Source organism: Lissotriton helveticus, chromosome 11 (assembly GCF_964261635.1).
Source record: "Lissotriton helveticus chromosome 11, aLisHel1.1, whole genome shotgun sequence".
NCBI lineage: Eukaryota > Metazoa > Chordata > Amphibia > Caudata > Salamandridae > Lissotriton > Lissotriton helveticus.
The window spans coordinates 586,977,516-587,003,603 of record NC_136072.1 but is presented as its reverse complement, the minus strand read 5'-3'; the positions used below and the strand labels follow the sequence as shown (position 1 = coordinate 587,003,603).

The 26,088-nt window shown below is 44.2% G+C and overlaps 1 protein-coding gene across 1 annotated transcript in view; it reads left to right on the top strand.

Annotated features, from left to right (window-relative positions):
- The first annotated feature begins 215 nt into the window (after positions 1–215).
- Positions 216–26,088, top strand: part of LOC144790854 (uncharacterized) — a 399,375-nt gene continuing 373,502 nt past the window's right edge. The window contains exon 1 of the mRNA XM_078665519.1: positions 216–327. Within this exon, the coding sequence (XP_078521645.1) occupies positions 240–327 (88 nt within the window). The 5' untranslated portion in view covers positions 216–239. The remainder of the gene's footprint in view (positions 328–26,088) is intronic.

The window sequence follows — 26,088 nt, the reverse complement described above, 5'->3', positions numbered from 1 at the left end:
CTGCGATGTAATAGCACTGCGTTGTAAAAGTTTCGTTGTAAAGGATGTTTCCCAAATTCTCTGGATGTCCTCAGATATGCTAGTACAGGGGTGTGGACGTTGAGTGCATTTTTAATGTTTTATTCAGTTTAATGTTTATTCAGAGACTGATGATATTAAGTGTGAAGTTGACTTTGTACGGTACATGCTGCCTCCTCACTTCATCTGTTCTTTTGCAGTAGCTGTCATCCTGCCTGTGAATGGAGTCGGTCGGTCTAGTTAAGTTCCTGCTCGTTATGTCCTCCATTTTGGTGGCCCATGTGCCAGGAGCCTACGGTCAGCAAAAAGGTGTGTATGCAAGCATAAGCCTTCCATGCGCACTATTAGACCATTTCTTCCTAAACCTCCAAGAGTGCTCTGTGTGAACAAAGTATTCATTGCTGCTACTTACACACACACACACATATATATGTATACTCTAGACACAACTTCTCTATTTCTGGAAACTCACAACCCTAGCAGGGCTGCAGGTGAAAACGGAAACCCGAAATTTATTAAAACACTCTCTAAGACAGAAGAAAGCTGTATGCCTGTTTACAAACATAGGCGCTTTATTAACGATCTTGGTGCTTGGCAGGTCACCCCAGTCCAACGTGTTTCGGCTCTTTTAACGAGCCTTGTTCACAGATGGGTGTTCTCGTTTCCACCTTCACCTTTTGAAAAGTGACTACACCTGTGAAATGGATGAAAGACTAACATTAGCTCTTGCAGACTTTCTTCTGGTCATCCTCTATAATGTACATTATGATCAGGGCTCGAGTCGGGGTACCACGGGGGTGGACGGCGTCCCCCCACTTATTTCACTGGGAGCTCAATAACTATAAACTGCAACTGGGTGCAAGCCACCTGTCGTGACGTCAACGTCCCCTCACTTCTTTTTTTACGACTTGTGCCCTGATTATGATTATAAGCCATTTCCATTATATGACTGCAATACAATATCTAAATGAGAGTCAATTGTTTACAGTCCTGTCTATCTTGAACGGTGCAAACAAAATGCACATTTGGTGTATTTTGTTCGCCCTTTACAGTGGTCATCCTGTCATTGGTGTTAACTTATACACAGTCCTCGTTGCACCATATTCTCTGGAATCCACAAGTGAGAAATAACAGTGTCTCATTGTGTAGTTCTTACCCACTACTGCTGCAAATCCAGATTCGACTACTGTCTCAATACCATTTTCCTGCAGCTGTGGGAGGGTCAGGCTTCCGATAATTTATAATCCAGACACTTCTTCTCCATTTCTGGAAACCCACAACCCTAGCAGGGTGACATTAAGACAGTACTCAAATCTGGATTTGCAGCAGTATTGGGTAGATAGATGGCTGTATGTAAGATGCAGTATGCGTGTACGGGTCATGAGAATCTCAATGGAATGGGGCACTATGACAATTAACAGGTGACCCATCACAATGCCTTCGGTCTTTTGTACACTTAAACTATAGGGAGCATCCAGTAGACCCACGTTGGTTCTCCATTTTAGTTTGCATTTTACACATTTTAGCAGACTTTGTTTTAGTCCTGTTACCTTTTGCATATTTGATGTTCATGATATGAGTCTAAGAATCTCCACATGTTGCTTGTTTTTAGAAAGCCTTTCCAGATACATAATCTGTACTCTTCGTTCAAGGCTAGGACCACAGAATAAGATATCTTGGTATTTGCGTTGACAGGTTCTAACATCTAGACACATCAATAAATCAGAGCTGTACCTCTAACACAGTGATTTTATTATATAAACAGTGCACCGTCCCTTTTGTGGGTCAGTAGGGCCACTCCAGCCCTCATGTTCCTGAAATGAATGCCATGTTTGACATGCAGCTCTGCTAACGCTGATCTTCCTTCCTGATCCTGCAGAGAGGGTTTGCCAATCCAACTCCAGCCAAGTCACCCAGTTATGGGGTCTAGGCTAACCTAAGAGATTGTGCAGAGGGTACACCCACTGAGCTCTCATAGTAGGGGTAGTGCTAGTTAGGGATGGATAGATATATAGAAATCAGACTGCCATGGTTGGATATTTTTTTCACCATGTTCACAATGCTGGTTACTTTGCTTGGTTTTATCTGCCTAATAACCGCAGCGCATGCTCTCTATTCAGGATTAAGATTGTTTTATTAAATGTATTGAAAACTTCCTGTGTATCTTTCTTTTTAAAAATAATATCTTTTTATTGATAGAAACGATACACAGTTAGTAATTACAGCCTTTGACATCTTAACTTCACAGCAACAATGTACATGCAACCTCAACAGTTTCCTTTATATGTTTAGTCCTTATTTCAAATTCTCTATGTCTCTTTTGTTACTTCTTTTCCCATGGTCTTATTAGCTTTTGATATGGTGGGGCACAGATCTGTCCCCTGTGCGTATTCCACCCACCCAAGATCTGTTCCCATTTCTTCGGCCATCCTCTCCCCTCATACACTGACTTTTCTGTCACCATCGCCCAGTCCATATCCCGCTCCCAATCTGATAGTGTGGGTTCTCCTTTTGATCCTCACTACCTGGCGACGTTTCTCTTAGCGATAGTGAAACCCAGGGTGACAAAGATGCGCTCCTTACTAGTGAGATCCGTTGGACCCCACATATTGCGCAGGCATAGAGTGGGTGTCTGTGGAAGTTCCTTGCCAGCCACGTTATGCAACTGTGTCCCCACTGCTCCCCAATATCTCTGAATGGTAGGACATTCCCATAATATGTGATCGAATGTACCTTCAACCATACAGTGTCATCTACATGTGGTCCTCTTTCTGTTTCATTATTACCATGGTGCTGATGAAGCAAAGCTTCGCATATTTTGCGACTTGCTGTATTCATGAACCTCGTTTATATGTAACAAGGTAATAAATGTACGTCTTACTAACGTTTATATTAAGTTTAAGCAAGGATTATGAAGCTTGCCTATGTGTATTTCTAATGCATTTAATCCATGTCATTTAAAATGTCTGCCGCTTGTATTTAGTTACTGCGCATGCGTCAGCCACACTCACGTGTCTTGACGTGTCCGCAGAGTTGGAGGGAAAATTATGCGCATGCGTAATACATAGCTTTGCCTATAACGTGGTACTGCTCGTGCCACTGCTCTTGTGACTGTTGATATGTAGCTAACATTTAGACTGCATAAGTATATTTCTTAGTGATAAGTTGAAAGTATAAACTCTGTGATGTGGTTTCATAATGTTATTACTATGTATTAATTTGTTCTCGCTTACTTTTCATGTACCGCGGGGAATGGGGGTCTGTCTGTACCGAAAGCCATCTTGGAGGTCCCTTCTACGCATGTGCGACTTTCCGGGGACCTGACAACCTTGGCTGATGGAACTTAGCCAGCTGGCAGGGATGAGCAAGATGCTCCTGAGAACTGACCTGCGAACTCGGCTGGACGAAATCATGTGTCCCTGCTCCGATACATTGTACAATTGTCATTGTATTTCTCTGCAGTTTCTCATGGGAACCCCAATCTCGCTAGGCGGTACCCAGATATGTAAATGAAGCATCCAAATAGTGTGTTATGATTGGTGTGTTACCCAAATCCTACCTTTGGACCAATCGAAATTGGGGATTCTGACACTTTGCAACATTTGGGGGGTGGTACCCTGTCCCAAAACAGTATATCTACCCTGGGTTCACCTAGGGAATTGTCCGACTTGTCTGGTTTAGCTGACCTGTCACTGACCCATCGTACTCAATAGGTGACTGAAGATACAGAGCGCTGCGGAGCACTCTGTCCGAAATTGACCATAGACTAAGGTTTTACTGAACCTTAAGGTGCTGGCAAAGCACTTTGCTGGGAGTTCGCTGACCCAATCGGGGTCTTGATCGATAGCTGCAGAGAGGGTGGAACGCAGGCGTTGCTTCCAAACTGCGGGTGCGGTCCTGTCCTGAGCGGTCCTGTCCTGAGCGGTCCTGTCCTGAGGGTTTGCTGTCCTGTCCTGAGGGTCCTGTCCTGATTCCTAATCTGAGGGTATCCTGTCCTGTCCTGGGTGTCCATTCTGCACCTGCTGTCCTTTGAGGGGTATCCTTCCTTGAGGGTTTCCTGTCCTTAACTGACCCGTGGCCAGGGTTTGGTTTCCACACCAGTCTAGGTAAATACTGCTCTAAGTTCTTTAAACTTGCATCTTTCTATATTTCTGTCTTTTGCTTTAATAAAGAGACACCTTTGCATATATTGATTTTTCCATGCTTTTGCCGCAACTATTGAAACGTAAAGTCATTTGCATATTTTCTTAATATGTTCCCATGTTACCCTACCTTTTAGAAATCATATTTTGCATTGCAGTTTGTCATTTTCTGATATGGTCTAGAACGGCCTTACTTAAACTATCTAAAGAATCTTTGCCCTGAATGCATAGCGTTACTTGTTCCATCTCATATTAGCGTTTCTATGATTACCCTGACTTTATTTCTCTATAGTTACGTACTTTTCATTATTTTGGTTATTGATTGCCTTATTCTTGTAAGTTTGATGCTTGATGAAAACGAACTTTAGATAAACATTTTAAAACTTCCAGTTGTCCGTGGTCATTTTACAACAGTATTGAATGTCATTTGAATTTGCATTTTGCTGCCTTTCCTTTTACAGCTAGGCCCCTGATCCGTTGAGGTCATAGGTACCCGTGTCGGTGGATGGTAAGTCGGGTACACTGAGTGATAACGGTAGGGAACACACACAAATTGGTAGCAGCCCGTGAAGTCGCCCTGTCAATGAATAGTGTGAATTGAAAGTATATGGGCCCTGAAGCCGGAAACGGCGGAATCATTGGCTGGGTGACCTCGCGCGCTCTATCAGTTTTTCTGGTAGATCAGAGGATGGTTAGGGACTAGCTAAAGGTTAGGTAGGACTAGTTAGACTAGTTAAGTCGGTAGCTGCTAGTACATTAATGCTGCTTTAAGAGCGGCTGTTCCGAGGGACCCGATCACTCTCTTGTGAATACGCTGCTGAAATTCATGAACTGTTTTTTCATTTTTATTCTTGTTCTTATATTGTTATATGTATTAATCCATGCGTTTGTAAACCGTATTGTTTCTTGTTGTCCGAACTCCCCGGGGAATTGAAAGGGCAAGTGGTGAATAGAATCCATTGTATTGAGGTCGCAGGCTTAAGGAAAGTTAGGTGCAGGTTAGGATAACCGGGAAGCACTAACTAGGGTTTTTTCTGAATACATGTGTGAATAAATGTCAGTAACGAAGTTCATTGGCAAAATTCCCATAGTGGCGTAACCTAGTAAGGGTCACATCGGAAGACTAGCAGGTTCATCGGAAGCTTGGGTGAAAGCAGAGGGGTCCGCTGGGAAACCTTAGACTCGGATATATCCCGGAGAAGTGGATGAGTTTAGGGGAATAACAGGTTCACCGACGCTAGAGTGAAGGGTAGGCAGAAGAGATCTACCCGCAGCGCGTGAAAAGTAAATGGAAGTAGTTTACTTGCAGTAAAACAAAGCTATACTGTCTAGACACTTGAGCACTGTGGCGAATGTGTATTTGTTGTAAAATAACCAAGCACTGAGCACTTTAGAAAGCAAGAAAGTTTCCGTTACCTTGTGAAGGGAGGGAGTCAGTCGCGAAGCGTCTCTGACGTCACTCCGTGCCGCGCTGGGATTGGTAGAAACAGCGGGCGGGTAGCGGGGCTGGAATTGTAAAGGAGGGGTGAAGCGCCGAGGAGTGAGAACTGTCTCACGAAGGGGCCGCGCACCCATTGGCCGAAACTATTTGAACGCGTGCACCCCATTGGTCGCACGGAATTGTAAGGCGCATTCTGATTGGAGGTAACTTTGTAAACAGAGTTAAGCGTAGAAATCGTATGTGGCACTCGTATTGTCCAGAGACTAGACCCGATCCAAGAAACCAAGGGTTCGAAAGGGATCAGTGGAAAGCCAATAGATACGATATTATGTACGGAGCTAAGAGAAAAATGTCCCTTGTAAATAGGGTAAAGAATTATTTCAAAACGGACAAACCGATTAAGTCTAGAGAGGGCGTTACTATCTCGCCACCGAATACTCCCGCCTCATTCATGATGTTTGACCGAGGGTACAATGCCTGTGTGTGGTTGGAGAATTGGGTACAGTACACAAAAGATGACGGAATATTGGCTTTCCCGTTGGACGGTACTTTCAATGGCAGAATTTTATTTAATTTGAGAACCCGAATGAATGAATTACATCCCAGACCAAGATTAACGCAGTATGAGGCATTAGAGGAATGGGAGATTGAGGCTTTTGAAAGAGAGAAACCCCGAATGGACAAAGGTCTGACTAAGTGGTACCCCAGGCTGAAACAAGAGACCAGGGATAAGAGGATGAAACAGTGGAGGCAGAGCATGATTGTTGAGGGTCTGTTTCCCATGATGCCAGCAAGTAACCCTTCAATGGGAGAGAAAAGGACAGAAAAGAGTAAGCATTGGGGGGCCCATGGGGAGTCAGACGATGAATTATTAGATGACATCTTTACGAGAAGTCCGCCCCCTTATAATGAGGGAGCCCGACCTTCCAGTGCAGGAGAGAATCCCCAGCGTCCATCTGTCAAAGAGGAGGACAGATCCCTATGTAGGGGGGGAGGTGGCCAGGTGTTGCCCTATTTTGAGAATCCCGGACCGGCGGAGGTACGAAATATATATCCCAGTATGCCCGTGAGCCCGGAAGAAAAATATTCCCGAGAAAAGCTCTTTTACCCCAGACCTCTTTATGAAAACGAAGAAAAGCCATTAAGTTCAGGAGTGCCCTTTTTGCAGCCTCCATATGGGGAGGAGCGCAGGTCATTTGGGACAGGAACTTTGTTCCCGAAACCAAATTATGGTGGGGGACCGAGTGAAACGCATCCTACTGCCCCGAGTTTTACGCCTCAACTGACCCCACAGATAATGCCTGAACGAACATTAGGAAGGATATTGGAGGAGAGGGAGCAAGAAGTTCTAGCTAGACAGAGAACAGAAATAATTCAGAAAATCTCCCAGTTGAACACCAGTCCTGAAGCTTTGACTATTCCCGTAACTATTGGACCAGTGGTTCCATTGTATGGGAATAGTCAAGGAAATCCGAATCCTCCAGTTATGAACCCAATTTTGGCACCACCCAGACAGGAACCCATAATAATAGATGATCAGTCCAGTGAGTGTGAGTCTGAAGTTGCGTTCTTGGACCTGCCAAACAAACAGACCGGAAAGAGAGTGCCGAAGCGGCATAATCCTTTTGATGCGAAAGAAATTAAATTAGAATCAGCAACGGGTACCAGGAGTGTCTCTTTGGTAACCCCGGAAGAAATTGAAAATTGGAGTCGTGAATTAGAAAAACAGGCTCCGCAAACGAAACCTTTAGACCTCTATAAACTGAGAGTAGAAATAGAAGAATTGATGGCAGGAAATGTGGGATTGGACAGATTGAATACCTATTCTGAAGAAGAGTTGCTGTTTATGTGTAAAAGCCTTACCCGGAGTACTAGGGTGCTCCACGAAAAACTGACAGACACCGCAGCTAGTATGGGGATAGATATATCCAGATCGAAGCCCTTGCAGAAACCATACCGAGCTGAGTTCTCAGACAAGGATTTAGAGAACTTGAATGTGTCAGGGAAGAAGTTGCAGATTAAAGAGTTGCTTGCAGTTTTGCAAAAATGGGGAGACGTGGAAAGATGGAAAACGAGGTGGGCACGAAAGAAAGATGAGGCCCGATCCAGACAAGCTACCCCTGAGTTCCCTCTGAGGGAAGTAGAAAAGCCCGAAACGTTATGCCCCATGCGTGAAGTACCGGGTGGGAGGTATGTGCACGTTCCATGGTCCAGACAGGATATTGTGTCCTTTACCAACGATTTTCCGAAACTGCGCGAGAAGCCGGTTGAATGGTACCGGCAAGTGGAAAGGTTCGTAAAGGTGCAAAATTGCCTGTGGAAAGACCTGGATGGGTTTTTCGACATTGTGGTCCCGGTCGATCTATGGACCGAGTGTAAAATAGCCATAGCCTGGCCTAGTGAGGAGTACACAAGAGATAAAGAAACAGGGGAACCTTCAAGGGAAGTCATGAGAAAGTATGAGCAGGTAATTCAGCACTTGAAAGAAAAGGTGCCCGCAAAGGAAACTGATTGGACCAGGATAGATAGAACAACGCAGGAAAGGGATGAGACAGTGCACTCCTATTATGAAAGGCTGTTGCAGGTGTTTAAAACCTACAGTGGTATAGATAACATCGAGATGAAGGATATGACGCACTTTATTTACAGGTTTGTAAACGGTTTAAGACCTGAAATTTGTCAGTGGATAAAAGATAACAAAATCTGTTGGCACTCCAAAAAGGTAGACGAGGTCCTGCGGTATGCAAAGTACTGCGAGGACGAAATGGCAGAAAAGAAAAAGGCTCTCAAAGAGAAAGTTATGTGGGCTCAGGTGAAGCTCGCAGAACAGCAGGAAAAGCAGTTGAGTAACATGGTCAAAAATGCTAAGAACGAAGGTCCTGGGGGAGGGGGAGGAGGTAAGCCCCGGCCCAAAATGAGCAGGGAGGAGGCTATGAAGAAATTTCCTTGTCATCAGTGCGGCGAAATTGGACACTGGCGTAACGAGTGTCCTTACTTGCCCGATGATAACCCCAAAACACCTGATTTAACTTCACAGACGCAGAAAGAAAGACCGGGAAAGACTCAACCACAGGTAAAAACAGTTCAGGTGCCCCGAGCACCAAAGCAAGTATACAGGGGAAAACAGGCAGAGGGAGATGAGATAGAAGTCTGGGAAAGCAATGAGAACAGAAATGCAGCAACTTCGCAGTATCTATTGAATGATACCTTCCTTTGTGATGACCAGTACTGACGGGGCCTGAGAGGGGAGGACGAGGAGTGCGTACTTGGCGCCTCCTTGCCGGTAGACCAGTCCGGACCATACATTGAAGGGAAGGTTGACGGAAATGATGTCACCTTTCTGTTGGACACTGGCGCTACCCGTTCTACTGTGAGAACAGTGGATGTTCCAAACCTACCCCTCTCGGGAGAAGCCATACAAGTAGTGGGTGTATCTAATCAATTGATTAGTACTCCCGTTACCAAGCCCATGGAGATCTCAATTGGAAACTTTAAGGAAATGCATAGATTTGTCGTTTGCGACACCAGTCCAGTAAACTTACTGGGACGTGATTTGCTGTGCAAAATGAACTGTACCATCTTTTGCACACCAAAGGGTGTTGAAATTCAGACCCCAGATGAAGACGGCATTTATAAATTAATGCTGATCAGACCTGACTCAGAAATTAAACGAATGACCATGCAGGATTTGCCCAGAGAACTAAAAGAAGCAGTGAAGCCAGAGGTATGGGACTTTACTGGGAAAGATGTAGGGTTAATGAAAAATGTGGACCCCATACAGATAGCAATAAAAGACAATGCAGTATACCCCAATACTAAACCCTACAGAATGAATGCAGAAGTGAAAGCTGGTGTTACTCTGGAAATACAGAAATTGCTAGAAGGAAACATCATACAGGAGGTAATGAGTAGCCCATGTAACTCCCCGATTATGGGCATCAAGAAGCCTAGTGGCAAGTACAGAGTAGTGCAGGATCTACGAAAAGTCAACAAGATAGTAGTTTCCTGTTGCCCTATTGTTCCGAACCCAGCAGTGATTCTGTATCAGATTCCCTGGGATGCTGAGTGGTTCACTGCGATTGACCTGTGTCATGCATTCTTTTCCATTCCCTTGCATCCAGATAGCAAATTTCTTTTCTCATTTGCCTTCAATGGTCACGTGTATTGCTGGAACCGGGTCCCTCAAGGGTACACAGAGAGCCCCTCTATCTTTAATCAGATCTTGAAAAAATGTTTGGAAACTTTGGTCTTAACTGGAAACTCTGTCTTAGTGCAATACATAGACGACCTCTTGGTGGCGTCTAAAAGTCATAGGGATTGTGTGATTGACACCATTGCCCTACTGAATCACCTGTGTGAGAAGGGACACAAAGTGGCCCCTGACAAATTACAGTTCTGTGCAAAATCAGTAAAATATCTGGGGCACCAGATAGAAAAAGGTGTCAGGAAAGTGACATCTGAAAGAGTGAGAATAATTCAAAAGATGCAGTTGCCCCGTACTCAGAAAGAGATCAGAATGTTCCTGGGTGTGATAGGATACTGCAGGCAGTGGATTCTGGGATTTGCAGTCCTAGCTAGGCCCTTGATAAAAATGACCAAGAGAGGAACACCTGATATTGTAGAATGGAATGATGAAAGCTTAACAGCCTTCACCAAACTGCGAGATTGTCTGTGTACAGCCCCTGCATTAGGAATGCCAGACTATTCCAAGGAGTTTGCCCTATTCTGTGACACTCGCGATAATTGCGCGTTGTCAGTTCTGACACAAAATCATGGCACAACGAGGAGGCCTGTAGCATATTTCTCTGCCACCTTGGATCCAGTGGCTGCTGGATTACCCGGTTGTCTGAAAGCAGTAGCTGCTACCTGTGCCAGTTTAGAGCAGAGTGAGTCAATTGTCATGGGACATCCGGTAACTGTGTATGTTCCACATGGAGTGGTAATTTTATTGACCTGAAATAAAACTCAGTATCTCACCCCTAGTCGGCTGACTAAATACGAGAGGATTCTTGTGGGTGCTGCAAATGTAAACATTGTTAGGTGCAGTATTCTGAACCCAGCCACCTTACTCCCCGACCCAAAGGATATGGAAGGGGGGGTGGATGATGAACATGATTGTATTGATTTAACAGAGTTCAACACCAAGCCACGCCCAGACATTAAAGAAACGCCATTGCCTGAGCATGACAAAGAATTATTTGTAGATGGTTCATGTCTAAGGCATGAACAAGGAGGCCTGAGTGCTGCCTATGCGGTAGTCTCCTTAGACAAAATTGAAGAAGCAGGTTATCTATATCACATAAAGTCTGCACAAGTAGCCGAATTGATCGCTATGATAAAAGCCTGCCAAATTGAGAAAAATCTACGCATAACAGTGTATACTGACAGTCAGTACTGTTATGGGGTTGTGCATGACTTTGGCCAATTGTGGCTACAGAGGGAGTTCCTGACTTCGTCAGGTACCCCTATTCGAAATGGAAAAGTTGTTCAAGACCTTTTGGAGGCGATCCAGTTACCAAAGGAACTGGCAGTGGTAAAATGTGTTGCTCATAAGAAGGGCATTGACCTTGTATCACTGGGAAATGATTTTGCTGATCGAGTGGCCCAGTGGTGCGCCAGAGATCGGTATATCGTAAATCCAAAACGAGAGGGGCCAGCAAACAGCTGCCAACTTCAGGTGTTTGAAGAAGTGCCTACATGGGATGAAGTGAAAGAGTGGCAGCAGGCGGCACCTTGGCAAGAAAGAGAGAAATGGAAGGAAGATGGGTGTCGACCAAGACGTGTGGATGGTGTCATTTTGGGCCCAACTGGTATGCCTGTGTTACCTAGACACCTACTTAGCACAATGGCGAGGTTGATACATGAAGGATCACACATTGGTAGAGACGCCATGATTCTAGTGTTCCAACAGACTTGGTACAGTAAAAAGTTCAGGAAAGTAGCAGAATCCCTCTGCCAGAGGTGCCTGTCATGTCAAAAGATGAACCCAGGCAAGAAAACGGTGGTAGAGCTGGGAAAAATTGGGAGGTCCGGGGGTCCCTTTGTAAGAATACAGGTTGATTTCATCACCATGCCCCGTCGTGAAGGGAAGCGATATGTCCTGGTCATGGTCTGTTTATTTTCGAAGTGGGTGGAAGCTTTCCCTACTCCCCAAAATGACGCAATAACAGTAGCTAAGTGTTTACTAAAAGAACTGATACCTAGGTTCGGAATGCCAGTCACTATTGAATCAGATAGAGGCCGACATTTTCATAATGAAGTGATCGACGAACTCTGTAAGGCCTTTGGAATTTCACAAAAGCTTCACTGTGCCTACCGTCCAGAGGCTTCTGGAATAGTGGAACAAGTAAATGGAACTATCAAAAACAGACTAGCAAAACTGTGTGATGCATCTGGCATGAACTGGGTGAAGGCCCTGCCCCTGGTCCTGATGGGACTCAGAAGTGTTCCAGACCGCAAGACAGGCCTAAGTCCCCATGAAATCATTATGGGAAGAGTGATGAGACAAGCATGGGTGCCAGGAAGCAAACTGTTGAGTATTACTGATGAATTGGTGCTTGAATACTGCAAGAGATTGGGTGACCAAGTGCGTTCTATCTCTCGCCAGATCGGAGAAGACGCCATCCTCAATCCAACGACTCCTCTCCACAAACTGGTCCCGGGGGACTGGGTGAAGATAAAGAAGCATACTCGGAAGAGCTGCCTGGAGCCAAGGTGGGGAGAGAAACGTCAGGTGATCCTGGTAACTACCACAGCAGTAAAGTGTGCAGGAGTTCCACGCTGGGTACACGCCAGCCACACCCAGAAGGTATTACCAGACAAGGAGCCTGAAGAAGAAGGGCGTCCAGCAGAGGACTCTGCAGGAGCCAGACCGGAAGTAGCTGACGACGTACAGCCCAGTACCAGTCAAGCTGCAGAATCAGCAGACGTTGGCCCAAGAATAGTTGATAACGAACTACCAAGAGCCCAGCCTGCTGAAAGGGTCCAAGAAGCTGAGCCGGAAGTAGCTGAAGACGAGCTGCCTAGCATATGGCCAGAGGAGTGGATTCCATTAATTGATCTCACTGAAGACCCCATTCGAACAAGTGAGCGACTTCGGGAAGGCAGAGAGTGGACTAGAGAGGAAAGACAAGGCACAGGCGAAGAACCTCAGAATCTTGAGATTCACATCAAAACTGAGGAAGGAGAAGGTCAGACAGGGACAGAGCCAGTGCCCGATACTGAACAAGTGAAGGATACTGAACAAGTGAGGAATACAGAGCAAGAAATTGATACTCCTCCACTGACTCCTGATATCGAGAAGGGACAGACTAGACATAGTGTAATAGTTCGAGCAGAAGAAAGTCCAGAGATCGAAGTGCTTGAACAGGATCAGACAGAAGTAGAAGAACGTGTTCAGGAACAAGAAACAGAGACATTTGAAAAACAAAATTCACCTGAACAAGGCCAGATTAGTACCCAGGCAGAAGAAATAGATGCGAGTCCTGGAATTAGTCAGATAGAAGAAGAAGAAACTGAAACAGAATTGCCAACAGTTAATGAGAACAAAAGGGCAAGAGAAGGAAACGAAGTCCAAGTACCAACCAAAAGACTTAAGAAAAGAAAGCATCTTGAGCCTAGATTCGTAAAGAAATTAAGACTAAGGATAAAAACGGTGGAAGAAAAACGTGCAGAAGAAAGGAGAAGTGCACGCATAGCTAAGCAACAAGAAGATACTTCCAATCGAAGGAGTGATCGAATAAAGAAACAAAACAAAAAGTACAAGTCACCTGAATGGACACTTGTGTTGGAAGAACTTGAAGATCTTGATATAACTGACGTAAGCGACGGAGAGCCCGTCCCTGAGTACTCTGACGAAGAAGAAGAAGAACCACCGTGAATTTGCACAAAGTAAGCTACTCGTGTAAAGTCACAAAGAGGGGTTGAGAAACTTCTTCTGAAGCCGAAATGTCTGATTCAAACGTGAATGGTAGACCTAGTCGCAGCTGTTGTAAAACATGCTGCAAGGTATGTGTCTGTAGTGTAGTTGTCCTGATATTAGTTTGGATAGGACTAACAATTTTCATTCCCTTTGCTGTGAGCAAAAATACTAACATTGTCCCTACTGAAATTGTAAATACTGACAGTGAGGAGCTGACAACACAGAGTGTAGCAAGACATGAGAGAGCACTGAGACAAACAAAACAAGACTTAGAAGCATCAGATGAAGGAGGACTACATTATCATGGAGTTAAGAACAAGACACACTTAAATGTTTTCGCGAACTTGTTAATACACTATGTAGAGACTATGGAAATTGAAGATTGCTATGTCTGCATGAAGCTACCTACCTCTGTGGCTGAAGGCGTGACATACCATCACTTGCCGTTGACATATGGAATCTCCTGTAGCATATTAGCTAGTTTATTTTACAAAAGAGGACCGTTACAGTATTATTATTCTAACAATGACGTGATCTTTTCTGAACTTCCTGTACGTGGGAACTTGAATCCTGTACATACCAAAAGTGACGTTACTCGCTATATGGGCGAATACTTTCTGACTATAGGTAACATCGACATAGGTGACGCACACAGAGATAACTTGACTTGTTCTTTGCGTGAGCAGGAAAAGATGTTCCTGAACATGGCAGAGAAAAGAAGAATTAAAATACAAAAGAAGGCTAATGACGAAAGTCAGAAAAGGCCGAGATGGGCAGAGAACATGGAAGGCACCTCATCTGGTGGGGCGGGTCCTGCTCTGTTGCTGGATTTTGAAAAGAAAGGCAAGCTATGTCTTCACCGCGAGAAGACTAGCTATTATAATAACATTTTCATTGGTTCCAGTGAATGCGAACATAATTACAAGGTAATTGGAGGTTGGGGTTTCAAAAATGGGTCAGAGCCTGTGTTTCCTGGAATTTATTATATTTGTGGGGACAAGGCTTATTTCAAATTGCCGGATCACTGGTATGGAAGCTGCTATTTTGGCATTGTCTTCCCGAAAATATACCACGTGAATGGAGTTGCTGGAAGCAGTGAAAATACTAATGGCTTAGCGCGTAGTAAAAGAGAAAGTATAGGTGAAATTATGGGTAGTATTTTCAGTGCACTGATACCTGGAGTGGGAGTGGTTCTGAACACTCACAGAATTTGCAAATTGTCTACTATAGTGGATGTGTTGTCTACTGACACAGCTCTGGATTTCTGCTGGTCAATACCGAAATGGTTGCGATCAGATCAATGGTTTTGCAGAATAGACTTGCTCTTGATACCTTATTAGCGAAAGAGGGCGGAGTCTGCCAGATGTTGAAGGCGCAACATTGTTGCACTTATATTCCGGATAAAAGTGTACAGATCAAAAGATATGTGAAAAATATTACTAATTTGGCAAAGGAACTCAAACCACTCGAGGTTGATAGTGCCTGGAAGAGACTGGTAGATGGTCTCTCAAATGTAGGTCATTGGCTTGCTAGCGTAGGTAAAGGCTTATTGTTCAAGGTACTGATGCCAATTGGAATTATAGGTCTCATCCTATTTTTCATATTTGTCTGTTGCAAATGTCGTAAGCACACCAAAAAGCATGAAGTGAATGCAAGAGGGGTGAAACGAAGTGTGGATGAACTTGAATTAGAAGAGATGAATAATCAGATCTATAAAAAGGTGAAGAATTCTCACCCTACCAAAACTGAAAGAGAAAAGCTGGAGCGATTGCTGAAAGAGATAGAGCTATATAAATTGTGAAAGAAAAGTTGGCATCTGGTTCCATTATATTTTGTGATGATAGTAAATATCATCAAAGAGGGGATTGATGAAGCAAAGCTTCGCATATTTTGCGACTTGCTGTATTCATGAACCTCGTTTATATGTAACAAGGTAATAAATGTACGTCTTACTAACGTTTATATTAAGTTTAAGCAAGGATTTGAAGCTTGCCTATGTGTATTTCTAATGCATTTAATCCATGTCATTTAAAATGTCCGCCGCTTGTATTTAGTTACTGCGCATGCGTCAGCCACACTCACGTGTCTTGACGTGTCCGCAGAGTTGGAGGGAAAATTATGCGCATGCGTAATACATAGCTTTGCCTATAACGTGGTACTGCTCGTGCCACTGCTCTTGTGACTGTTGATATGTAGCTAACATTTAGACTGCATAAGTATATTTCTTAGTGATAAGTTGAAAGTATAAACTCTGTGATGTGGTTTCATAATGTTATTACTATGTATTAATTTGTTCTCGCTTACTTTTCATGTACCGCGGGGAATGGGGGTCTGTCTGTACCGAAAGCCATCTTGGAGGTCCCTTCTACGCATGTGCGACTTTCCGGGGACCTGACAACCTTGGCTGATGGAACTTAGCCAGCTGGCAGGGATGAGCAAGATGCTCCTGAGAACTGACCTGCGAACTCGGCTGGACGAAATCATGTGTCCCTGCTCCGATACATTGTACAATTGTCATTGTATTTCTCTGCAGTTTCTCATGGGAACCCCAATCTCGCTAGGCGGTACCCAGATATGTAAATGAAGCATCCAAATAGTGTGTTATGATTGGTGTGTTACCCAAATCCTACCTTTGGACCAATCGAAATTGGGGATTCTGACACTTTGCAACATTTGGGGGGTGGTACCCTGTCCCAAAACAGTATATCTACCCTGGGTTCACCTAGGGAATTGTCCGACTTGTCTGGTTTAGCTGACCTGTCACTGACCCATCGTACTCAATAGGTGACTGAAGATACAGAGCGCTGCGGAGCACTCTGTCCGAAATTGACCATAGACTAAGGTTTTACTGAACCTTAAGGTGCTGGCAAAGCACTTTGCTGGGAGTTCGCTGACCCAATCGGGGTCTTGATCGATAGCTGCAGAGAGGGTGGAACGCAGGCGTTGCTTCCAAACTGCGGGTGCGGTCCTGTCCTGAGCGGTCCTGTCCTGAGCGGTCCTGTCCTGAGGGTTTGCTGTCCTGTCCTGAGGGTCCTGTCCTGATTCCTAATCTGAGGGTATCCTGTCCTGTCCTGGGTGTCCATTCTGCACCTGCTGTCCTTTGAGGGGTATCCTTCCTTGAGGGTTTCCTGTCCTTAACTGACCCGTGGCCAGGGTTTGGTTTCCACACCAGTCTAGGTAAATACTGCTCTAAGTTCTTTAAACTTGCATCTTTCTATATTTCTGTCTTTTGCTTTAATAAAGAGACACCTTTGCATATATTGATTTTTCCATGCTTTTGCCGCAACTATTGAAACGTAAAGTCATTTGCATATTTTCTTAATATGTTCCCATGTTACCCTACCTTTTAGAAATCATATTTTGCATTGCAGTTTGTCATTTTCTGATATGGTCTAGAACGGCCTTACTTAAACTATCTAAAGAATCTTTGCCCTGAATGCATAGCGTTACTTGTTCCATCTCATATTAGCGTTTCTATGATTACCCTGACTTTATTTCTCTATAGTTGCGTACTTTTCATTATTTTGGTTATTGATTGCCTTATTCTTGTAAGTTTGATGCTTGATGAAAACGAACTTTAGATAAACATTTTAAAACTTCCAGTTGTCCGTGGTCATTTTACAACAGTATTGAATGTCATTTGAATTTGCATTTTGCTGCCTTTCCTTTTACAGCTAGGCCCCTGATCCGTTAAGGTCATAGGTACCCGTATCGGTGGATGGTAAGTCGGGTACACTGAGTGATAACGGTAGGGAACACACACAAATTGGTAGCAGCCCGTGAAGTCGCCCTGTCAATGAATAGTGTGAATTGAAAGTATATGGGCCCTGAAGCCGGAAACGGCGGAATCATTGGCTGGGTGACCTCGCGCGCTCTATCAGTGCTATAGGAGTAATATGATCTGTGCAGGATTTTACATTGGATCAATTTTAGTCTCGAGGTTATTACTACTTCTCAGAGAGAAGCCAGGGCTTCCAGCCAATCTTCATCTTCTAGTTCTCCCAGACTAGCCTGCCATTGTTCTTGTAGCTGTATAAGTAGGTGGGCATAGCACTGAGCAATTTTTTTATATGTCATAGATATCATTTTGGTGTCTCTTTGGTCATTGAGAAGCATGTCCTCTAACAGGGCCGACTCTGGGATGTTTGAGCCGGATGTATGTCATGACAACGCAGGCTTTATCCCGCGCTGCCATTACGACGCATCCATTACAACGCAAGTCGTTACAACGACTTGCGCTGTAGGCGCTGGATTGTGGAATAGTTTAATTTTCTATTCCAACTCCAGCCCACGTAACAGTAGGGATGGTGTTGGAATAGAAAATAAAACTATTCCTTCACCAAGAGCGCCCTCCAGCGCAAGTCGTTGTAACAACTTGCGTTGTGATGGCAGCGTTGTAATGGCAGCACGGTGTAAAGCCGGCGTTGTCATGGCTGTCTCCCGTTTGAGCCAGATGGAATGGCCGCCTGCAAAGCATGTCTGATTTGTAGGTATCTATACGTCCCTGAGTTTGCCATTTCATATTCTTTCTTCATCTCCTCAAACATTTTGACCCAACCCTTCACCCACAAGTCACCCACTTTTGAGATACCGATCACGTCCCACTTATCAAACCCTGGCTGTTTGATTAGTGTTCCCAGCCATTCAGCATCCCATAATGTTGTGGACTGAGTCACTTTGTTGCTCCATCCCAGCCGCTTTGTCACCGTATGCCGTTTGTCACCGTATGCCAGAGATGTACTGAATGTCACGTTGGCCCTGTCAATGACTGCTGTGGTTTGCTCATATATAGGGCCTGTTTGTAACTTCTGGGGCCAATGAGAAATGTATCAATTTGATATGCTGGGTCATTTTGTGAGCTCTATAACCATTGGTAAATCAATGCAAGCTGCGCTGCTCAGTAATATAGTCTTATGTCTGGGATGGCTGTGCCACCATCGTACCACCCCCTCACCAGTTTCCTGGTAGCGTTCTGCTGAGGTTTATTGTCGCACAGCAAGGATCTCAGCTCGCTCTCCACCTGTAAAAAGTAAGTATCCCAGATACGGAAGGGTGTATTTTGTAGGAGATATAGGAATCGCAGCAGCACCATCATTTTAAAAAGGGCAGCTCTGCCCAGGAGAGTCAACAGTAACGTTTTTCACTGCTTTATATCGTTCTGTAAGTGTTTTAGTGGGCCGAGTCGGTTGTGTTTATATAAAAGTTTAGGGTCCCCAGTGACATAGATTCCTAGATAGCGGAATCCTTCCTCATTTACTGTCATTTACTGTCACTGTGCAATCAGCTGGCAGTTTAGGATTTGGTCCTTGGAGTATAAATAAAACAGACTTAATCCAATGATGTGGTATTCGGAATATTTCCGGAAGTTAATGAATATTTGCATGATCCTGTTTATGGAAGAGTGAGATGAGGCCATATATAGCAGGATGTTGTCCGCATATAGGGAGATTCTATCTTCCCTTCCCTCTGTCCATCGCAGTCCCCGGATCAATGGATCACCTCTTATCCATGTTGCCAGGGGTTCTAACATTAGTGTGAAGATCAAAGGCGATAGTGGGCACCCCTGGCGCGTGTCGTGTTTGAGGTAAAAGGGGCGCGAGTTGTGCCCTCTTACTACTATTTGAGCCATTGGACTCGGGTAAAGCAGCCTGATCCATGCTATATACTTTGGGCCAAATCCTAATAGTTGTAGCACCATGAACAAATATAGCCATTCGATTGTATTGAACGCCATACGGGCATCTAATGACAATATTGCTGTTGCCTCCTTGATAGTGTCGCTCCTGCCCAGTACCCCATGAAGGCGTTGTAGGTTTAACGCCATATTTCTGCCTGGCATGAAGCCCGACTGGTCTGGATGTACCAGTCCTGTGATGACAGTCATTAGCCTGTTTGCTAGAAGTTTGGCAAGTATTTTCCCTTCTGAGTTAAGGAGTGAGATGGGATGATACGAGCCCTAGAGTTCGATTGGTTTACCTTGTTTATGAATGACTACAATGGAAGCCAATCTTTGATCGTGGTGTAGGCTTCCCAGCTGTTTACACTCCTCATACATTGCCCAGAGATATGGTGCAATTTTCAAAGCTACAAGTTTATATAATTCGATTGGGAGACCGTTGGATCCCATTGCTTTCCTGTATTGTATACTGTTTATTGTGCTGACTATTTCCTCATTTGTTATATCACTTTCTAGTGTATCAGTGTCATCTTTTGTTAGTGAGGGGAGGTGCATTTCTGCTAGTAATTCTCTCGAATCCTCCTCTGTGGCCGTGTTGGAGGATGTGTATATGTGCATGAAATGTGCTGTGACCATTTCCGCCATTTCCTGGGGTTCTCTTATCAGTTCCCCCCTCATCATTTCTGAGATGTGGTACCCATCTATTTGTCTGATTGTGCCTATTTAGCCATGTGAGAAGCTTCCCCGCTTTGTCTCCGAATTTGTATATTTTGTGAAGGACCGATTGTCGCATGCCACACTCCTCCTCCTTCACTAAGTTTTTATACTCCTGCCGTTTAACGTCTAGGACATGTTTTGTCGCAACATTATCTGTTTGCATTATCTTTACTTCTTTCTCGAGTATCTCACTTTCAAGTCTGTAAGCGCTCTTTTCCTCTCTTTTTTATGTCCGGTCATCAGATTGAGTGCTTGGCCCTTAATTACTACTTTATATGCCTCCCAAAGGACACGTGAGGATGTGACGGAGATTTCATTTTCATTAAAATTATGCTCTGTAGTTTGCATGAGGTCATCGCGTACATGTGGAAGTTTTAAGTCCCCGGGGTGTATTGTGATAGTTTCCCGTATTGGTTTTGCTCACCATGCATAGGTGACCCAGATTGGTGAGTGATCCCATATCCCCTGAGTGAGATGCCGGATGCCTCTAAAGCTCTGTAGTTAGTTTGCTAATGTCAGGATGTAGTCAATGTGTGACTGGCTACCGTGTGCCTCTGAATGGAAAGGGAATTGTGAAGCTTTTGGGTTGTTTGCACGCCACACATCTACAAGGCCCATTGCTTCTAGATATTGAGATAGTGGGGAAGGGTTGCCCATTGTCAGTCTCTGAGGTTTGCTTTTTTTTCCAGCAGAGAGCCATGTTCAAGTCTCCTCCCTGTATTAAGTCTCCCTCTGGTAGTTCAAGGATTAGTTTACTTAGTTCAGGTAGGGTCATTCTCTGCAACGTCAGTGGTTTATACAGCGAGAGGATATTTTGTGGTTTCCCCTCCCAACTTCCTGGCATAGCTACAAACCTGCCCAGTGGGTCCTTCCATATTCGACTTAGCATGAATGGGCCTTTGTATCTTTCTTATGTTTACCAAGGGTAATGCAGGAGTAAACAATGAAAGGGGTAATATCTGTTTCCACTATTCCCTTGGGGATCAGAGTGTCATATTTGAGGATGCCAAAATCACCTGCCCCCTCAGAAGGGTTAGGGGTTTGGGTGAGGTACTGTGAGCTGTCTAGGAATGGGGCCAACAGTCTGTGATGGTGTAGATGGTCCCTGCATTCTGAAGTCCTGTTGTTCTAATAAGCAGTCCTACGTTTTCTAGTGGGAACCGTATAACATGGCGCCACCAACATTCTTCGACCAGGCACTTCTTTATCTTTCGTAATACTCTCATACCAGTCCATAACAGGAGTAAAAAAGAGAAACAGGAAAGGTTAAAATATTTATTTTAACGACGTGCTCTCAGATGCAGTATCTTTGCTAACATAAGCAGACATATGATTAGAAATAATATGCTCAGCATTGTTACAATTCCATAAAACACAAAAGGAGAAATCCTATTACAATGATGGTGAAAACAGGTCTTATAGTGCCTAGTTATATCACCCTCCCTACCTAGGAACTATGTTTTATAAAATATAGAAGGTCTCTTAGGCTTGTCTGGGGGACCCCATACCTCTAAGCTCAGCGGTAGTGAATCTCACCAGGATCTGCAAAAGCTCTCTGCCTCACTGAAAACGGAAAATCTTCCAAGTGTGTGAAATCATGGCTACTGTGCAATAATAAAGGCGCCAGAATTTCAGTTGGCTCGCAGCTGCCATGTGTTGTGTCTAAAAACGTGAACCGATTAGTTCGAACAACAGATACCTTGGTATGATAACCTTGGAGGCTTCAGAACTCCCTGTGCAGACTAGGGTCACAATGTAAGTCTAGGGATGCCGAAAACAAGCCTTTCTCATGTGAAGATATTCACGCAGCCTAACTTACAAAAACAGCTATATGCAGTGTCGTGTGCAAAAGCAGCAAAAGGTAAAATGGTGATTACATTTCTAATAAGCCATGCTAACATAGCAATGTGTGCAAACCAGGCCTAGCCCACACTACAGGGTCTTATTCCCGCTCTCTCGTTAGCCTCCGTATCTGTAGGCACAATCTAAGGATCGACACAGACTTGTAGATGCAAGACTGATGAAAGTATCCCAAGCTATGCTCTGAAGTTATTGCTCCATACGATGTGCAATAGTGTATGACAAAGTGTGCTGTGTTATAGCTGTAGTTTTCTCTGTTAAGCTGGTTCATAACGGTGTTTGTAATGTGGGTTGAATAATTTTCTGTTGCACTGTATTAACTGTATTTTAATTACTTGCTTGTGGATACAATTGTGATATTTGATGTTTTTAATCTCTGAAAAATTCAATTTTAATTTAAAAAAATGCTGACTACGAATCGAATGTTGAAGTTTACAATTAGTGATATGATGGATTGTTGTGGTGCTCAAAATATGCAATAGGTATATGGTAGCAAATTGATCATTTAATACATATTGTTCGGTCAAGGGGCTTACCTTTCTTTACTTGTCAATAGTACCTCATTTCCCTTGATAATCAAAAGGGGTCTCTCTCTGTCCTCTATACGTAAATGTGGCAACCCCATAATTATGTGCAAACCTTGCATAGTTCCAGCTGCCCTGATTATACTTGGCTCTATTGTAAAGCGCTCTGACACCTTTGGGTAAAGTCTGCGCTATATAAAACTGCATTAAATAAATAAATATACTTGGCCTGCAAGCTTACCCCCTGCTCTTTAAATGGGGGAAGCGGATGCCGCTGGCACTTTGCGCTGTCGCTGCGCTATGGAGGCGAAGTTATCGGCCAGACCTGAGACATTGCCTCGATAGACCTATTAGGGATGGCAAAAAACGCTTCTACTGTGTCTGAGAGAGTACAGGGCTACATACAAATCGCCTAAAGTAGGCCCCAGTTTTCTACTTTTTCCCACCGAAGTAAGGATCTTACTAGTATCTGCTATTTAAGGGGCTTAGAATTTTCAATAGTTAATGGTTATCGAGCAACGGCATAAAGGGCCCTTTGTCCCAGGACAAGTTAGTCCTATTCAGTAGGCCATATTTGAGCGCGTGGTAGCTGGTCCTGATGACACCAGGTTTTATTTATTTATGTCATGGACCTCCGAAGAGGTCCACGTAAAAATCTCAAAATTACATACCTTTAAATAAAATAGGATTCTAGTTTACAATTAAATACACATAATAAATAGAAACCACATCACCAACAGATCTAACAATCATAAAAGATATCCATGGTTCTAAAAAACTTACATTGAGGACACCAAGTCTTGTGACAGTTGAGGGGAAGGGTGGAGGCTGGGGTGGAGTTATTTTGGACTCTTGATTATTTGAACTGATAGCCCCTTGACTCCAGCGGTTGTAAGCAAGAGTAGCTGTACTATATTGTTAAAATATTTTATGGAGAGATAACCAAATATTGGTCTGGTTGCAGGCTGTGTGAAGCACAAGATTCTAGTTCACATGTTTTAAGCTACGCTTTTAAGACCGCAGAGCAGGCTTCCAAGAAAGGATTCCCAGTTACGGCTCGTTGGCTACTCCCTTTTTAGAAGACCTCCTCCCCCCTTTTTTATCCCACATAGAGCAATTGCTGCAATACTCTCTGGTCATCCTTATGGTGCTACATACATGTAAAAAGAGATGTTTTGTGTGACCAGTATTTTAAATGCCCAGGTACTATCAGGTACTCAATACTGCCCTTCTTTAATTTAAAAAGGAAAGTACCAGCACTTCTTAGTGTCATTAATTGTTATGCTAATTAAATTTAGTATAGCGCATGACTCATCCTAGGGCATCTCGGCGCTGTCAACAGCTGCAACAAGCATCCACAAGAGAGAAATCACTTAAAATAAGGAAGCTTTCAACAGTTTCCTAAATTGACAGTAGTTAGTGCAGTAGTTAGTGTAGAGACTAATGTGAAGAGTTTGTTCCAATGAAGTGGAGCTATTCGGGGAAAAGGCTCTACCACCGCATCAAGACAAATATATACGGGGGACACTCAACAAGGCTTTGTCCTGAGATCTTAAGCTTCTAGTAGGTACATAATGTTTGAGTTTCTGTTGGAGATATCTGGGTCCATTGCCCCTTATGACATTATAGGTGAGGCAGCAGATTTTAAAGATACCTTTCTTCCTTACCGGTAGCCAATGTCAGGATTCCAATAAAGGGGCCAAACGCTTTCCAGACGGACGATTGAGAACAAGCCTGGCTGCAGTATTTTGTACCACTTGCAATTTAACCATAAACGTCTCGTTTGCTGCGGCCAGTAGAGCTTTCCCATGGTACTTTTAATGGGAGAGTGCCAACAGTTCCCAGTAGCAGATAGGTACTGAGGGATAGTGAGTGCCTGCACTTTTATACTGCTAGAAAGTAGTCTGTGTGACATAATTCTATTGGTAAAACTTTGCCAAGGTGACCAATATTGAAAGTTAATGGAATGTGCTGCATGTAGGTGCAGTTTCTCACTAAAATAAGTTTCAGTGGGTGCTTTTTCCAGTATGTTTTTAGAGGTGAAATGTTTACAATCATTGAGGCACTGCAGACTTTTCTTCCTCAGCAAAATCTGACTGTTGCTGGTGGCATGTTCCTTGTCTCCGATAGGAAGGTATGTCCTGAGCAGATGCCTGCACTTGAGCTTCTTTGCATACTTTGGTTAGCCTTTAAGCCCCACCTGTTTGTGCCAAATGTTAGGTACTCCCATCTGGTTGTCGCTCCTTCAATGGTGGAAATTGGAGTACAGCGCGCACTTCCTATCCCTATTCACTGCATCAGTATTCACCCTCATTTTTCGAAAAAAAAACTGTGAAAACCTTCCTTTTCTGCTGGCCACCAGCCCTATTTTCTTCAGTCGCAGCACCATGATTCCACTGGTAACATGAGATTTTTTAAATGTGTTTCATTCGGTCTTGACCCAACATCGAAAACAGGCATGACAGTGGGGTAGAGGCTTTCTCACTGGTCCTATCCCGCTGGAAGAGGTGTTCCTGTTGGGGGCAGGGCCTTGGGGCCATGGTCCACAGGACCGGTCGGTTCGATCTGGTTAGCATTAATTTTACATGAGTACATGGTATGGGATTTAAACAAGATTGGGGCCTATTATGATCCCGGGCGGATCGCCACCGCCAGGCCAGCGGTGGTGATCCACCTGCCAAATGTTCCTGTGACACCCCGCCATATTAGTATGGCGAGGGGCACCGTGACGGACGGAAAGACTGTCCTCCGCTTTTCACCCGGTTGGATTGCCGGCCGGGCGGAAAAGGTAGATAATATAATGGCGGTGCCTTGCAGGCACCGCCATCCATATTATTATGTGCCATTGAAAAGGCCTTTCCATGGCGGCGCTGCTGCCATAGAAAGGCTGGCGGAAAATGCTTTGGGGGCCTGTTACGGGCTGCACTTAGGGGGTACCTATGGTGTCCCCCTTCATTGGCATACACAAGGTGACAGGCAACGGGCGGTGCCTGTTGCGTTGTGCATGCCAATGCACAACTTGCATATTTTACTTTGCGGCGGGTGCTGCCTACAGCACCGCCGCCACAATGTAAAATATGCGGGCTGCGACCACCAGGGTGGTGGTTGCATCCTAATGGGGCTGGCGGGGCTGGCGGCCGGTCCCGTTTACCGTTACGGTGGCGGACGGGCAAAGTCCGCTCGCCATCATTATGGGGCCGAAAGTGTGAACCACATGGAACTGGAGAACTTACAGCTTTTTTGTTTCCTAAAAGATTAGCCCACCCATTTCTTCTTAGCCACTGTTATAAATAGGCGTTCCTGTTTTCAGGTTCTCTGTTATGAATTCCTTTTTTTTTATACTTAAACTTTTTGACACATAATAAACAAACAAGGGAGCAAAAAAAACAACAAAATACACTAAATGTCATATTTTCTTTTTTTTCTCCCCCCCTCGCTCTCTTATCCCACCACCCCTGCGCTACCCCTCCCCACCCTTGTGATCCAAAAGCTCATTGAGCTTAGCATTTCTTTGGAGCGCACATAAACTTAAAAGTTACCACAGGACTTTCCAAAATCATTCAAAATCATTATATTTTCCTAAACTGATTTCCATTCAACCATCATTCCCATTAATCCATCTGATTATTGGCGCCCATATTTCAAAGCCTTATATTCTCTTTGTACACAGCCATCTTCCACCGGTATACTGCTAACAATTTGCCAAGCCAAAAATGTACAGAAGGAGGATCCGGATCAAGCCCGGCACTGGCCAAACAGAGCCTAAGTACAGCCATGGCTGTAAACAC